Source organism: Protopterus annectens, chromosome 8.part0, assembly GCF_019279795.1.
Source record: "Protopterus annectens isolate FY-2018-M chromosome 8.part0, PAN1.0, whole genome shotgun sequence".
Classification (NCBI taxonomy): Eukaryota; Metazoa; Chordata; order Ceratodontiformes; family Protopteridae; genus Protopterus; species Protopterus annectens.
Window position 1 is genome coordinate 728,826,430 of NC_056741.1, and position 17,658 is coordinate 728,844,087.

At 37.6% G+C, this 17,658-nt stretch overlaps 1 protein-coding gene across 2 annotated transcripts; it reads right to left on the reverse strand.

Moving 5' to 3' along the window:
- Nucleotides 1-2,160: 2,160 nt before the first annotated feature.
- On the reverse strand, nucleotides 2,161-16,004 carry LOC122809001 (Krueppel-like factor 15). Of its 2 annotated transcripts, none has more exons than XM_044080184.1 (3): nucleotides 15,704-16,004; nucleotides 13,882-14,881; nucleotides 2,161-4,815 (listed from the first exon to the last, which is right to left on the reverse strand). In XM_044080184.1, exons 2-3 carry the CDS (start codon nucleotides 14,835-14,837, stop codon nucleotides 4,644-4,646), a joined length of 1,128 nt encoding a protein of 375 aa, XP_043936119.1. In that variant the 5' UTR covers nucleotides 14,838-14,881; nucleotides 15,704-16,004; the 3' UTR covers nucleotides 2,161-4,643. The 2 variants fall into 2 exon arrangements, with proteins under 2 accessions (XP_043936119.1, XP_043936117.1); XM_044080182.1 differs by having other exon boundaries at nucleotides 13,882-14,885.
- Between the last annotated feature and the right edge of the window lie 1,654 nt (nucleotides 16,005-17,658).

Consider the following 17,658-nt stretch of genomic DNA (forward strand, 5'->3'; position numbering starts at 1 on the left):
TTTCTGAGACCGCTGTGACTCGCCATCTAGAATTATTACATTGTTTCTCAATATCATTTATAGACAACAACACCGTGGGTCACTTGCAGGTTATGTAAGAGGAACAGAGAACAGAACTTAGAAATGGAAAAGGATTACTCAGAAAAAAAATTGTGGTCAGTGGCTACCACCTGAATTTTATTTAGTATTGTACAGAAATCAAAAAGGTGATTCGGAACTTTTAATTGTGTGTGTGTGTGTGTGTGTGTGTGTGTGTGTGTGTGTGTGTGTGTGTGTGTGTGTGTGTATATATGTGTGCATGCACGTGCACGTTTATTTGTAAAATTCCTTCCTCTTTTGATCCTTACTCCAGACTGCAGTATCATTTAATATGCAGCTCTCTTTCACATTGCCCATACTGTCAGAAAAGCAGTTGACTGCTTAAGAAATAACAGACTTTGCTTTAACAGCATATGCAAACAGTGGCTAGATAGAGGAAAAAAAACTGAAGGTACTTTATGCAGCATTTCGGATTGCATAATTAACTTTCAGAATGTGAAATAATCTGTCTTTTTTGATATACTGTTTGTCTTGGTTCAGAGCCATCCACTTACGTACATTCAGTTGAACACAAACCACTGTGTGTGTTTGCCGAGTTCTGAGCAAAATCTTTTAATATTGCTTTCCACATGGAAATAAAAAGGTGATGATGGGACCAACAAAGCAAATTTGTTTTCTGTATTTCACATTTTTTTATAATAAGATATATGAAAAAATCTGCAGTTGTGAGTTGTGATCTTGCCCAACAAATTTGAGGTAGACTAAACACTTTAATATGGGCTACTGATGCCTATGTTTTCAGGTCGTTCGCTGTTCTGTGAACTGCTTGTGTGAAACACATAACTATTTTTATTGATTAACTGATTTGTAGTACATGGAGTGTCATGATTACCCTCCAAAAATTGTAAAAAAGATAAACTTGTAATATGCTCCTTAGCACGAGAACCAGCTGTAACAGCTCTTTCAGAGGTGTGTAACAATTGTTACACACCAAAGTGCTGTTATAGTTGATTAACACAGAAGAGACATATCTTCACTCACAACTGTCTCCGAATAGCTTTCCTCATACATCTACAGAGGTTTACAGACAGTAGTCTGTAAATAGCTTATTTAAATTAGTGTATTTTTTAAAACCTGTCCCTGACTTCTTGCAGTTATATTTACTTGCTGTGTATGTAACTGCACTTGCTAAGTGCTTCACTGGCTTTAAAAGCAGGTAAAACACTTCAGTTTTTTTTTAACTGGTAGTACATGGAGTAGATAAAACTGCATGCACTACAAAGAGTTACAACTGGGTGACACTAATCAGAGCCAGTTATAATGTGTTCTAAACATTGATGCCAAGATCTCAAGGTGAATTTCTCTGCATCCATGTCTTGAACACATAATAATCTGGTTAAGATCAGAGACCCAGTCATAACCCTCTATATGATCTGCATGGCTAGAATAGAATTCTGTGACTTTCTCCCTCCCCAATAAATGTAGTTCTCCATTACACCAACACAGCTGTGACATATGTAAAATCCAGATTGCTCCAACCTTTGACCCTTCACTAGGGTTTGAAGTGGGGAAGTAAAGATTAAACCCTGTTCGCTCACTTATACATTGTACCAGTCTTTCGAGTTCCATTTGTACTTGGTTTTGGTACACTGGAAGCTCCATGGGGGTTGAGGGTCTTCATACCGGTCAATTTAGATTTTTTCCTGCCATCTTTCTCCTTGGCTCTGCATGCACTGGTACCATGGAATAAGCATGGGAGCACCATTCATGCCTCTTTCATAATGTACCGATGCCTGCCAGCTTCTTACTTAGCATATGTTAGGCTGTTACCATAGCATTACTTCTCCAACCTCCTGCCATGAGGGAAAAAAAACAGCTCACTCTGACTGCTTTACTTTCTTGGCTGGCTGTACAAACTGCTTGGCTTCATACTTGAACTTCCATTCTCATGCATGGAGTTATTTTCTTTGTTTTGGTTTCTTGGAGCTTGAAGGTAGCTATTTTTGGAGCACTGCTATGGTTACAATGGCTCAATAGTAGCACACTCACTTTTGGTGCTGGAAGATCAGAAGACTATGGGTTCTATTCCCATGGCAGGTGTTTTGATTTTTTTTTTTTTTAGTTGCTGACATTGCAGTGCAGCATTAGGGGGTGCTGTAGTCCCAAGTGTGGCATCCTTCAAATGAGATATTAAACCAAGGTCCCATCTGCCTGAGATGATAGTGGCATGTGTGAATTTAAATGATCCCATGAAACTTATCAAAAAAATGCTGGGGACATTCCACTGTCCTTTCCAAATTTCCCCTAATCAGTATGACTACCATGTTAACTCTCCTCTAAAAAGAGGCGACCAGCCTAGAGGGACTAACCTGATCGACAAAGGATGAGTAAAACAAATAAATAAATAAACAAAACTGCTTACATTAATAAGTCCGTAAAGGAACTAACCATACTACCTTTCATTTTTTGGCATAATGAAGTGCTACTGTAATAAAAAGCTGTTCTACTACTGGTCACATGAAACAGATATGGATACAGTTCTTGTATTAGTTCTTCATTCCTCTTTTCTCCCACACCATCTTCAAAAGGCACCTGACCCAGTCATCAATAAACTGTGCTAACAAACTCAGAACAGATCAGAGCATGTGTACTGTCACTGTAGTCATTCCATTAGTTCAAATGATATTTATCTGCATTGGATGTGGGGACATGTGCAAAGAATGGTTCCTAAATATAAACAAGGTATTGCGCTATTAACTGGTTACAGTGACAATGATAATGATGATAAGACAGTCGAGGAGGATCTGAAAATTGTAAGGAAATACAACACCTTAACTGTGTATTTAGGTTACCTCTCAGTGTTCTGAATAGTATACAAAATTACATATCTGGGAATTCTTGCTTTCCTGGCACTGACTGAGATCCAATGGATTCCTATCCCATTTTAAGTGTCACATATATATCCTGTCCAGTACAAAGGCTCTTTGAAGGTAACATCACGGTAACATGTGTAACAAAGCAAAAATGGAGGTTATTTTGCACCAGTAGTATGGAAGAGTGACTTTGCACATACACAGTTTTGCTTTACCACACTTTGTAGCTGCTCAATCACTACAGTGCTACAGATCTGTTGTATAAGTGTAGGAGAAGATGAAGGCTATGTCAGGGTTGCAATGGGATAAATATGTAATAGTTAATGGAATGAAGACTAACTACACTTGTATCTCAGCTAGTGGGTACCAGGGCTAAATGAGTACTCTGAGAGGTATTGATAGACATAAGTGGATTTAAATGGTTTTCTGTGGCTCAACCCATTCCTGTTCCTTCAAAATAACAGCTGGAAATCTGTATCCCTAGTAAGTGAGTTACTAGTCCTAATAAAAATAAATCAGCATGCCATTCTGTTCTATTTTGTATACTTTCTTAAGCTGTCACTTCACTATGAGTGTCACAAATGCTTAAGGCACATTCGTAAAAACGCATTACCATTTTCTCTGTCTCTACAAAACTTGTGCACTTTTTTATATAGAAAACAATGTGGTGTAGTGTTTGCCCATACAATCTCACTCTATATTAACTTCAAGGCTATCAAATTTTACCTTCACAGTTTTTGAGCTACTGTAAATATCATGTATATGAACAAATACCATAGCAAATCCCAGCATTTCTTTTATTCTTAAAAGGAAGTAATTGTATAATACCTTATGCCAGGCTATCAAATACTAGCTTAAAGTTGTTTTTTTATTGTAATATTGTATTTAGACCATTGCCAGTTTTGCTCTCTTTCTAGATTGTGGGTGATACAATGTCTTTTGTGAATTAAATCTTGTTTTATGTCAAACTTCATTCTAAGCAAACATAACTATTTATCAAAAAGTAGTATTATGTATTAAAACATTCTATTCACCCCTGGAAATGTATGTGGTATAATTTCACATGAAATAAGACAGAGGCCTTTTAATTTTTGTTTTGCAGAAAAGGTTAAAATAAAAGTTTTCATTTCCATCTGTTCATTTTTTCATGTGTGATATCAGTTACATCAAGTTACTTCACATCATAGTACTGAATGCATGTCTACATGGCACACACATTATGGTCTCTAGTTTTTTGAGCAGCTATACAGTAAGAACAGCAAAGAAATGCTGAGCAGGGATACACAAGTGGATGGTTTCTTTAATTTGTGCTTTTCATTATTATCAGTATTAATCCCGCATTCAAACTGGTTTTGTAATGGCACCTTTTCACATTTTACCCAAGGAATCACTTCATTGTAAGTGTACAAAACAAACTTTGTTTTTTTTCCATCATTACATCGGTAAAATAATAATAGTTTTATGGACAATCACATTGCTATGGTCCAGTAACACTTGCAGATGTCTTAGCCTTCTCTGACTCTGTGATCATTCACTTGAAGGGAAAATTGCACAATGGCACACCATGACTCTACTCCCTTGTCCCAGGAATTAGATCTTCTCTGGGGTTCCTTGCTGCATGCGAAGAGACTGGTGTGGTTTCACTGTCTCTCCCGCTGATGCAGCTTTAGTAGCTACTATCACCTTCTGGTGCTTTCTGCTTAGACCATTGCTATATGTTACACCTCAGGTTCAGTTGCATTCCACTGGAAGGGCACGTCCAGATCGTGATGGCCGGTGGACTTTGATGTGCTTGGAAAGGTGGTCACTGCGGGCAAACTTTTTCTCACAGATGTTGCACTGATATGGCTTGATTCCTGAATGTGAGCGCTTATGCCTGGACAGTTCATCAGAGCGGGAGAATCTGAAATTTAAACAGAGGAAAAACATGAAATGTCAGCTTAAACTCAAGTGAGACTGCAAATTCATTGTGTAATAACAGTGTGTACTCTTTTTTACCATATGATGGATCTTTACAGACTGTGAACAAAGTTACATAAAAGTGACTGAATTAGAAAAATAAAGGAAATTGGATTTGATATTATACAGCATCCTTCATAAAAGCAATTTCAATATACTTCAGGAAAAATACAAATATTATTAACAATGAGCACCATAAAAATAATAACAAATGTTAACATGTTGCGCTTCTAAATGTTTTATGAATCACTGAGTCAGCTACTTATACTCCAGAGACTAGAGAATAGAAATATGTATGTTTATTTATAAAGTACCTTTTCAACATAGTACACCAAAATCCTTTTTTTTAAGATGCTATGAGTTGCCTACAGGTAGTGTAAAACAGCAGCACAAATAATACATTTCATATTCATAAGCAAGCATACAAATGTACATATACTCTGTTGGAAGGAGATCCACCACACCAAATTTGCCAGTTTTCCCCAATGTATAAAATGCAAATTCTAGTTAGGAACATGTGAGTGTACCGTCTACTGGTAGAAAGAAGCTGAATGCCTGTCAAGTGAAACCAGCTTAACCATTACTTTACACACAGCTACTCTAACCTTCTGTGTCCACTGATGGTTTCCCTTCCATTTCCCATCCTTCCCCTCCATGGTTTCATTCTGAGATTATTTCAATCTGTCTAGAAAGTCTGGTTACTCACAAAGTGGCCAAGCTTTCCTGAGGGCATACATTCTACATAATCGGTACCCTGTACTTTGAAAGAGTTCTTCCTTGAAATCCCTTTTGAAGCTTATACCTCCAGCCTCTGCTTTTTCCATTTTTCTACTTTACCTTGCACTACAATAATTTTTTCCCTACCTTGTTTAAACATTTTACAGCCATCAGGGACAGAATCATGTGCTGCAACTGTTGTCTTCTGTAGGCTGATTACAATGAGATTTTCCTGGCTTATCATCATAGTGTATTCTCCTCTCATCTGTCACTCTACATTGTGGATACTCGTGTGATTGGGTCTCCTTGGACCTCATTATTACTGACCCAGCCCCTAGTGCCCCATATCCATTCCGGGTCCAGCAGCAATCCTTCTGCCTCTCAGACTTACTCTCTTGTTGCTGGTACTGGTCATGGATCTCAAGGGCATCCTGAGAGCTAGGCTGTCTGTGCTTCCATACAATTTTTTTTGTATTATATGACCTACCCACTTTCTTTCTCCCCCTCCATGTTCATTGATCATGTCAAAGGGCAACTCCCCTCTTTGGACCATGCCTCCCAATGAGAGTCCTCCTTTCAGGATGGACACACCCATCCCTCCCTGATGCTCCATCAGTTGTCTGAGCCACAAATTGAATCCAGGTCAGCTGGGCCATAGTTAGGACTTAATTCCTCTACATGACTGGAATAGCCTTGGATACTCTTCTTTGTATCACTTGATGTAGCCTTTTACCATTTCATAGCTATAACTGGCATAACTAATTTTTTTATTCTAGTATTTCAGATGCACATATTGAAGCCCAGTGTAATGCAAAAACTGCATCCCTGTCCAGTGATTGCACTGTCTCTACATTAAGCAAATTAAGCAAGATTATTTAGTTTCCATGTTCTGACTACCCCTAGTGGCTACCCACAACTTCACTTTAGGAGTCAGATGCAACTCATAACAGAGCGAGCAAGTCCAAATCCCCTTTCTTTTTTAAGGCTACAAATTGTGCTCTCATGCCCTACAGTCTTCTTGACTTGCTTGCCGTACAGTATGGTCATTTGCACTTCACATTTCACCATTCTTCCATTTTGCTGACCACTTCATCAGCTTAACAAAATCTTGACGGAGCCCCTTACCTTCCTCTGTCCTTCACCGTAAGTCCACTCTTCATGCTCTCTGTGAAGAAACTCACCTTGGAACTGCTCCCACTGTACTTCAAACAATAAGGAATATATAAAAACCAGAGCGTACTTGCCCCAACATTAAGAATTGGGCCAACCATTTCCTTATTGTTCTCAAAACTGCAGTTCCCCTGTTCACCATCTTCTTCATGCTCTTCATCATCTAGATCATTAGTGAATTACATAACTGCTTTTATATCTCTATAAACTCCAACTTTTTGTCCACTCTTCTAGGAATCACAGCATCAAAAATGTTGCACGTCTCCAAGCAGATATTGTCCCCTAAGGGCCTTTATCCAACTACCTATTGGCTAAGCTTTAGTACTAGATTATGTTAGTCTGACTTGAACTGCTCAGTGACTTAGACTAAAATTGTTTTCATTATTATACATAGGTACACATGGGCTTTATTCTCATGCTCATGACCTTTCAGCCTTCAAGACGTCTGACTGTTATAACCCCATCTTCTACTTCCCAGTAAATAAACAAATAATATCTATGTTTGTTTTTATCTATATATAAAATATAATCTATAAATATGTATGTATCTATATACATGCACACACACACACACACACACACACATTATATATATATATATATATATATATATATATATATATATATATATAGATATAACTATATATATATATATATATATATATATATATATATATATATATATATATATATATAGATATATATATATATATATATATATATATATATATATATATATATATATATATATATGGAGGGGAGATTTAGGTTTAGGAAACAGGAAGGAGTTTTTGGTTTAGGGAGTAGGAAAGGAGCAGGGTTAGGGAGTGGTAGAGGAGTTATAGTTAGGGCTTTATCCCTACACAGTGAGGGAGCTGGTTGTGAAGGAAGGCCATAACTTTCTTCTAATTGTAAGGAAATGTTTGCTCCATAATCATGGAAAGTATTGTATAATACACATGTTTTTTTCTCTTATTCATATTTGCTTTTAGTATTCAGTTCTTTGATCTCAATGAGCAGACATCACCTTACAGACCAGGCAGAAGTCGCCTTAAATAACCTACAAAAATGGAATACAGTGAGAATTGCTAAATCCTTTCTGAATAGTTCAGGTTAAAAAATTTATAATTTTTCAAGTAAAGAATCATTGTGCTTTATTGACTTATTTTTGTAGCTTTTTTAATTGTTTCAGAATGCAACATTGTATTCAATAATCTATCAAATCAGTGAAGTATAAATCAGTATTAAGATCTTCCTGGAATGATTAAACATGACCTATAGAATGAGGTGAGCTGAAGAATATGCTTTTCTGACTCTGGTAGATACACCAATGTGTTTTGTATTTATCTTTATAATTATTTTGATTTACTTATTTAGCTTGTATACAATGAGTTTTCAACAGTCACTGGCCAGAATTCATAAGCATTATGAATTTGCAAGGCTGGTATACAAATGAAAACACATAGCTCTACATAATTTATGGTATGGCAATATACTTGGAGTAATCTACTGTATGTAATCTTTCATCTGGAACTGACTATGTTATGTAAACAAGGACCTTTAGCCACATTCATAATTAATGATGAACAAAGAAGAAGGGCAAGCCTACACAACTTGGATTCTTTATAGGATATCAAGTACAGACTACTGGCATTTATACGTTAAGTATGAGGTTATTAGCCAGCAGAATATTACAGGCCCAGCTAATAACCAGTGATCAGATTCAAACCCTATACCATGTATATGTGCAGTAAAAGCCTTAATCCTTATGCTAATGCAGGCAGCAAGAACATTCATTCAGAAGCTGGATTTTTTAAAGGTTTCCGAATGCAGCATTGTATTCAATAATCTAACAAATTTACATATACCAAAGAAGTTCCACACAAGAAAGCATGTTGACATAACTGCTCTCAGCACCCATTGCAACATACCAATGTGGAACACATTTAACTAAAAGGAGTGGAAACAGGATTGGCTGGTCAACATTTTAAACATATGTTAACGATGAATGGCCCACATCTACAGCGAAATACAAATACATATGCAAGAAACGCACTTAGCCATGCCTGCAAAGCACTGCAGACTATTGTACAACAATCCAGTAGGACCCCTACTCTTGCTGAAATTTCAGTGTAACTGACATCAGTTTCTGTCTGATCTTACACTTAAAATGCTTGTTGGCAGCTGGCAAGAAATGAAACCTCTGTCAGAGTGAAACTACTGAAACTACCATTGCAGTGCAGTGTTTTTCAGTGATCTATCTAGTATTGTCTTTTTATGACTGGAACAAACACTGCATGACTCCTTGACAACTACAGACCAATAAGCAGGATCACTGGGTCTAATTTAGAATGACAAAAACGCAAAATGTCGAGTGCTCACATGAGCGAAAAATCAGGAATTCAATATTGATTTTTTTTGGGATCGCAGTACAGTGAAGATCTGAATATTTGCCCTTTCCTCACTGTAGTACGATCTGGGAGTAGGAATATATATTTAGTGGGGATGTGGGGGGCACAGCCCCCCACAATAGCGATTTTGAGTTCCTGATTATTTGCTCATGTGAGCGTTTGATAATTTGATTTTTCGTTGTTCTGACACAGACCTGGATCATTCCCTTCCCGCAATGATACATCCAGTGAGGCATCTGTCTTAGAATCCCTGAATACTGTCATTTCATCTGTTTAGTTATTCTGGATTTCCTAAATGTATGCCTTTTCAGTGATTTACATGGTGTGAGATGTTCTCAGAGCTATTTACAAAAGTCAGTTAAAACAAAATCTCATAGCAACTGCAACATAAGGATGGATGAAGGCTATGAAGCAGTGTAGTATACACCTGGAGCATCATCCAGACTTGCACTGCAGTAAATGTGAGAACAGATGATGAAGGCACACCTTCACAGAAACCTCTTGTAGAAACCTACTCGAAGAAGGATGCACAAACAACAATTGTTCTTATAGAATAGATTCTAAACTGACACAGTCAGGGTTTCTCAATAGCCTCAGAACAAAAGGTAATATTTATTATTTGTTTTGATCTCTGCTTTGTTGATAGGGTTAGTCCCACTAGGCTACTAGCCTCTTTTCAGGGGACACTTAAGGTGGTAATTTTGCTACTAGGGGAAATTTGGCCAGGGTATCAGATAACTTCCCCTATTCTCTTTGATTGATCTTTTACATCCACCAGACTTACTAACAACTCAACCAGATGGGACCTTGGTTTCATGTCTTGTCTGAAGGATAACACACTCAGGAGTGCAGTATCCCCTAATGCTACAGTGCAGTGCCAGTATCAGTAACCCAGTCACCAGGAATGAGAACAGAACCCACAGCCTTCTGGTCTTCCAGCACCAATGGTGAGTGTGCTACCTGCTGTGCTGCTGACACTGATAAATACAGGTGGCTAACTAATTAACACTGGTTTACGTTATTAATGATTTGCATCATCTTTGTGGGTAAAGAAACCAAGTGCCCAGTTTGTCAAAAAAACATTTTCTGACAAAATAAATCTAAAGATGCCACTGAAGAGCTAAATACAATGAAAGCCTGATATTTATTTTCTATGTATGTGAATTACAAAGTGGGAACTAATTCTATAACAGAAAATAACAGTAGGCAAAGATATTGTCCTTGTGGAAGACTGTAAAAGGATCTTTGAACATAAATGCATGTAAGCAGGTATTATTTGCAACTACGACAGCAAGCAATAGAAGCATTTTTTAAGAAAAAATATTTTAAGTGAACAGAAAGTGCTGTCTCAGGGGGACCTCAGACTAAATTCCTAAAGCAGAATTAAGATCCCAGTTCAAAGCCAAAATGATCTTATGTGGTGCAGTATGAAAAACTCCTCTCAAGAACTGCTGAATCATAGGAAGGGAATATAACATTCCCCATTATCCCCATTTCATCCTTCCTTATCTCATCTTGTCATCCTTTACTTACTGCCTCTCATTCATCCTACTTCCCTCCTTTATTTGCATCTCTCTCACACTTCTTCTTCTCCTTTCTACTCCTCTTACCTCTGCATGCCACCTTTTCTGTGCCTTCTACCCATGGTATCCTTCCCTGCAATTATTCTGACTTGCCTCTTCTAATATATTCATACATCTCTTTATAATGACATGCTGCTATCCCTGTAGCATAACCCATCTCAGTCATTATGGCTAAATCTTATCCATAAAGGTCTGCTAAGCACAGTTCCATTTCCATCCATGTTTTGACATTGTAAAGTGCTTTTTTAACTAAATGTTGTAGCATATTCTAGCTTCTGTAAATATGTGTGTGTGTGTGTGTGTGTGTGTGTGTGTGTGTTTATATGAGAGAGAAATCTATCTATATCTATCTATCTATATGTTTTTAGCATATGCTTGTATCTGTAAATATGTTTTGTTAATTTCATATGTGATCCTATTCACCAGTGCTGTGGCTGCAAATAGTCCGTGGAGATCAGTGCACTAAACCTGTAAACAAATATAAATAAATAAAATAAATGAACACTGGATGCAACAGAAGATGCAATGCAAGTCCATTAAATACACCTTAACAGAAAACAAGAAAGACAAGTTGGTCGCAACCCATAGGAAGTTCTGCCTTAAAAGGGTGCCCTGTACTGGCAGAAGAATGCAAATGATTACCTTTTCAGCACATGAAACTTACTAGAATTAGGTTTTTGTGTGTAAGATGAAAATGGGTATCACACCAATAGAAATAGCACAAAAATCAAAAATTGGTCCCCTTACCATAAAGAATTAATCCTGGCACTTTTGTTTAATATTATAGGTCCAGATGAGTGTGTGTGTGTGTGTGTGTGTGTGTGTGTGTGTGTGTGTGTGTGTGTGTGTGTGTGTGTGTGCGCGCGCACGAGTATGTGAAGATAATGTACTGTATTTTTAGAAATACGCCATTTTTTCATGTAGTCATCATACCTATGTATTTTGTTGTAGTCCATTCTCCCACGATAAGAGGTAGAGTTCAACCATTCATTCGTGTGAATTTCTCTTAGTTGAGAGCAGGGTGGCTCAGGCATTAGAATCTCTTCCTCATTGCTCTTGGATCTGGGACTCAATCTTAATCTCTGGTCACTATCTCTCTGTGGAGTTAAATGTTTTCCCCATGTTTGCATGTACTTTTTTCCTGGCATTCTGAATCTATTTTCTTCCCCAACCTGCTCATATACATCACAGTTACCCTTTACTATTTTCCTTGTGAAAATTAGATAGATAGATCGACAGACAGACAGACATAAAATGAGGGCTACTGAGTTCCTGAGAGACTCATAGGAAGTCTCAAAGTCTGTGTGAGCTGAAAATCACAGATGAGCAGTGCTAAGTGAGTGCGAGTAAGAAAGGAAATAAACACATACACATTCAGGTCCTTTAAACTGTTAAACTGCAAGAAAATTCCAAATTCGCACATGATAAAATAAAAGAAAAGATCATAAAACTCTGTTTTGGAGACTTTATTCATATTCTGAGAAGGCCATTACAATTGTATAGAAATAATCATATCATTTGTAATGTCTGTTTAGTTTTCCTTTAAAGCTTATGGCATTTTTGCTGCCTGTAGAAGAAAATAGAGGGCCTTTATTAAAATGGGTGATGTTACAAGTAATGGATGGAGCAGCAAGCTTAGTAGGACTGAATAAAAATATACTTCCATGGTTTCTTTGGAGACTCATCTTGCTGAAGTTTCTTTAACTCGATAAAAGAATTATAAAATATATGTTTTGTAGGAGGCAAGCCTGACTGCACCTCCTTATGCCTCCCCAATCTTTTTTCTTAATCCCAGAGGTTAACAGCTGAGAAAAAAGGAGAAAAACCCCATCTGCTTCACCGCAGGGTCATAAATAAAACTGTACTGACAGTGGTTTCCCATTAATTATATGATCAGTGAATTCCAAAGTGTGGAAAAACAAAACTCATCCAGGTTAGATTTGGTTTAGTGCAGGGAAGCCAGAAGAAATACGCTACTTATAAACCAATGGCTACTTTGTGAATGTGAAGGTTAATGGGCCAGGACTAGTGAATTAATGATAAATAATGCCATTTTGCCAGACAGTGTAATAACTTTAAATCCTGCACTGGTTTCAGTCTACTTTAACATTACCATCCCCGAACCAAAAGGAGTATGCACTGGATTAAGCTTACTTTGTTCACTGGAGGATGTTCTGCTGCCAGCTATTCTGGAATCATGCTAAGCTACTGTGATAGGTTCAGAGAGAGAATGCAGGTCATTTGCTACAAACTATCTAAAGTATTTTGCATTAAATGCTTCATCCACCAAGAGAGATCAGCAGGGTTAATAGTGTTGTCTCTGAGTACTTGATTCTTCCATTTAGTCCCTGACTATGATGCCTTGTGTACAGTCTGTGTATCCTCTCTGTACCTACCTGGGTTTTTACCGGGGTCTCTGATTTCCACCCACATCCCAAAGTCATGCTGACAAGCCAATTGATGACAATAAGGCTTTGCACCCGAAACTCATAAATTCACAGGCAGTACCTTATGGTGTGCTTACTTGATAAGAAAAATGCCCATTCCTCATAGATGACTCTACCAGCCTGCCTTCGTCTTTCTTTCTGCATGTCCACAGCTTGACAAATGTACCTATTCCTCCATTTCTTTGACCACAGTAATCGGAAATTTCTTCTGGGGTGGGAGCACATGGTGAGGGATAAGCTGAATGTAACTCTCAAAATACTAGGGTGAAGTGGCAGAAGTAAGTTTGGAGACATGCTGCAAACTGAAGGGCACAGCTTTGGTATTCATGTCATTTAATATATGGAGAATACAGTAGATGAAAAGTCAGTATGACCAGTGCCTCTCCTCAGATCTACAGCATGTGGATTAGCAAAGAATTTCAGTCATCAGAATTTTAGTTTCCAGCACCATCAGTCCAGATATACCCTGCATAGTACAGTGAAACCTCCCCATCTAGAATGAACATTGGATTATACCGAAAGCTTCAGACTCACACATAGACAATCCTTTACTTATCACTGCATTGCAATTTGACAACCCCATCCTCAAAAAATACACTAACTGGACTATTTTAAAACATGTTTTAATAAATCTATCAATTGGACACAAACACAGAATAATAATTGATAAATGTGTACACACCTCCAGTTGCAACCAGGCCAGGTACAGATGAATGGCTTCTCCCCAGTGTGCCGCCTCACATGAGCCTTCAGGTGGCTGCTTTTAGTATACATTTTATTGCAACCAGGATAGCTGCACTTGTGGACCTTTAAAAGCTCTGGAGATCCCAGCTTGTGGAATTTTGGACTAGAACTAAAGCTTGATGACCCCGATGTTCCATCAGATGGTTTTGCTGAAATAGGTACAGGTGCAATCCGTATGAAATTCCTTGGAGGTGTTGGTGTGGCTTGAGGAACCAAGGCAAAGGTCTGTCCTTGGATGTTCACAAGTAGTTGAGCTATTTTAAGACTCTGTCCAGTGCCTTTTTCACCATTCAAGGCTGGTACAGGCTGGAGCTGTAATACCACTGGCACACAGCCAGACACAGTCACTGTTTGGTTACTGTCACTTACAATGTCAGTTTTGGTTTCATCTGTCTTGAATGACTCCTTGGGAACAACAACTGGACTTAATTCAGTTTTGACATTGTGTTCAGAATTTTCTTCCTTAACAGGTTTGAGGTTGGATACTGAAAGTTGTTTTTCATGTTCTAAATTGTCAGAGAGAGATGGTTCTACCTTATTGTGCCAGTGAAGGCTCATGTTCTCTTCCAGAAACTCTTCAATCTCATCTAAAGTTGGCTGAAAGGATAGTGGTTCTTCAACACTGAAATCTGGAAAGTCAAAGAAAATTCCATCTTGAACATTCTGCCTTGGCTTCTCCCACATGCCTGGACGGTTAAACATCAAAACATCTTCTCCTGAAGCTTGAGATAAAAAGTAGTCTAGAATGGGTTCACTGGAGTATGTGCTCTCGGGGCTCTGGTAAGGCTGCTCAGGACTTGAAATGGAGTACATACTGCAGCTATCGCTATCATAGTCACAGGCTGGAGAGGACAGCATGCTCCTGTGAGCTACGTCCATGCTGCTATAGTGCATTGACAGCAGAACGGTAATAAGCTGTAGCTTGACCAACCATCAGCCTACCTAAGAAAAACAAATGATGTATAATTTCAATCAAAATATATGGAAACAAAGAAAGGATAACTCTGACTGCCAGAAATGGACCCAGCTTGTTTGGTGAATGGAATATGATATCATGCGTCTCTAAAAAAATCACAGTTCTCAGTACTTTATTTCAGTTTTATCTAAGATTTACAAAATAGACCCCCCAAAAAAACTGCAGAGGATTGTGGGATAATGTGTGCATGAAAGTAAATAATATACTGCTATGTAAAGCATTCTGAAACATGTCTGATGAAACATAACAAAACATTGTAATACACATTAATTGCATTTAAAAATAATACTTAGGCAATATTACTGAGTTATGAGCAAGAACTCAAGACATTGTACAACCTGACATTAAATAAACTTAATCATTTCAGAAGACCACTCCAAGGCAACACGTTAATATGAAGGCACTGCCAGGAACCTAAGACCAACATCCCAACCCTTTATATATAATGTACATACATTGCTACTCTTATGGAAAGTAACCCGGAATATCTGTAGGTTATAACTCAGGTGTAGTTACTCACTTGGGCACAGCAACCTTGGATATTTGCAAATGCCCCATACTACTCATTTGAAAAGAGCCATCTGAAAATGTACAGATTGTTACTGGGGCAGAATTTTATGAACTACAGTTTAGCTAGAAATTATGTTTCGTAAGCAACTACCCTCAAAAATTATAAATACTAGCAACTACTTGAGAGAAGTGAGCATACACATAATGTCATTCATCAATACTCAACAAATCTGGAGAGCATTACAAAAAAAAAAAAGTTGCTTAAAAATTTTACCTATACGAGTGCTCAAACTGAGGTTCTAGTTTCACATTCATCTAGCTTGATAGTAGTTCTTCCAACTTTTTTTAAAGACTTCAGCATTTACTTTTGAAGAACTCTGTGCACATATTCCACATGATTGTTGCTGGTTCAGCTATCCCTGGCAGTTTAAATCTGTATAAATGTTTCAGTACAGCACTGGCTTCTTCTTCTTTTCAGTTGTTGCAGGACAGTCTGTACACACAGAATTTTTCTTTACCCTCATAGATAATTGAATGTGTTCTGAACAGCTCTGCCTAATATCCAGAGTTTCATGCACCTTTTAAAAATTAGCCTTGCTAATTATTAACTCGAGCAACATGGGTAAGTGAAAGGATTGACCTTAAGCAAGACTGCAACTGGGCAGAAACTATGAGTGGCTCCTCCAAACAAGTGTGCTCTGATTAGGTGGCTATAGCACAGAATATTGCTCAGGATGTGACGACTCTTTATGAATACCTGTTTATATCCTTGAACTGCTTTAATAAATACACTGCACAATTTTAAGAAGGTACTCACAGAACATGTTAATATACAACTTGGACAACAATCTTGTAGTAAACAACTGTTCAGTGTGCTCTAGCTCAAAGCAATGTCAGCATGAATTTGCTTTCAGACATGAAAACCACATAGATAATCCAAATAATTACTGAATGAATACTTTAAATACCTTAACATAGTGAATTGCTACCAGTATATGTATTTTTAATTATAGACATGCATCAAATTATTGCATAATTGCTTGCTTTTTTCATAAATTTCTTATAATGCCAGAAAACATGTTACCTAGGCAGCTTACCCAGCATACGCAAATTAGGAAATGTTGCATTTGTTAGGGTTGGGGACTGGAAGGTGAGGCTCTGTTGCATTCTATATAAATGGTAAGGCATCACACATATGAAATACTGAAATCAGGTTAATATCTTAGGCCAAGTTCCACCATATTTATTGTTATTGTCCCTTTAACCATATAATTCTGTATGGTTTTATCTTAAGTTTTCAGAAAAAAAAAAACAACCATGAACTACTGCATGCCTGACTAAGGGTTATGCTTACAGGTTTTGAATCATATTAAGATGTAGACACTATGAAAGTGATAGTGTAAAATAACTTTATTGCTGTTCTGCATGCTGTTTACTATTTGTGCCTGCTGTACAGTAAAACATTTCAGAATACCATGTAAAGAAGACCAGTATAACATAGTTAGCTAAGGTTAATACCTGCTAATTATTTATATGCTTTATACACTGAACACCCTAGTGACATAAATATGTTGACAGAAGATTATTGGTCTATTCAGTGGTGGATTAAGTGTACCCTGGTCGCTGAATGGTTTTCAAACAATGAGCCTGAACTCTTATTTTTTTAGGATTATGCATAAATCTCCTGCTGCTGATTCTGAGACAAGGGCAGGTGTCCCAAGTCCATCATTCCACAGATCAGACAGTAATAACTAGGTGAAATGCGGTTTGCATGCGTGTGTGTGTGTGTGTGTGTGTGTGTGTGTGTGTGTGTGTGTGTGTGTGTGCATGCGCGTGTGTGTATACCCACATATAACTGTTTTTCTGTATATGCTGCTGTGCACATGACCACATGTATGCATTTGATAATAGTTTTGCAGTGTTTTCTATATGCTGATTGGCTTGCATACCAGTCCCATTTCATGAAGTACAGAAACAGTTTTCTTGACCCGCAGTCCAGATTATAAGCGATATTTCAGAGTTATAATTTCTAGCTACACTGAAGTCCTGTTTAGTACTCACAACAAAATACATACCTTTCCACTACAAAATAGTTGCATTGAAAAACAGCTGAAAGGAAAAGGCAGTATGCTAAAATGAAAGGGCTTATAAAAAGCTTATTTTCTCTTTCTGCCATCAGGCAACTGTAATGTAACATCAGTACGCTCTGTTTAGGAACAGAATTTGTTA

Bases quoted from the DNA above. Each gene is read 5' to 3' on its own strand.
- LOC122809001 (XM_044080184.1), bottom strand. From the start codon at position 14,837: ATGCACTATAGCAGCATGGACGTAGCTCACAGGAGCATGCTGTCCTCT. The intron at 4,816-13,881 runs GTGTGTACACAT...TTTAAATTTCAG, and splicing joins TGGCCTGGTTGCAACTGGAG to ATTCTCCCGCTCTGATGAAC.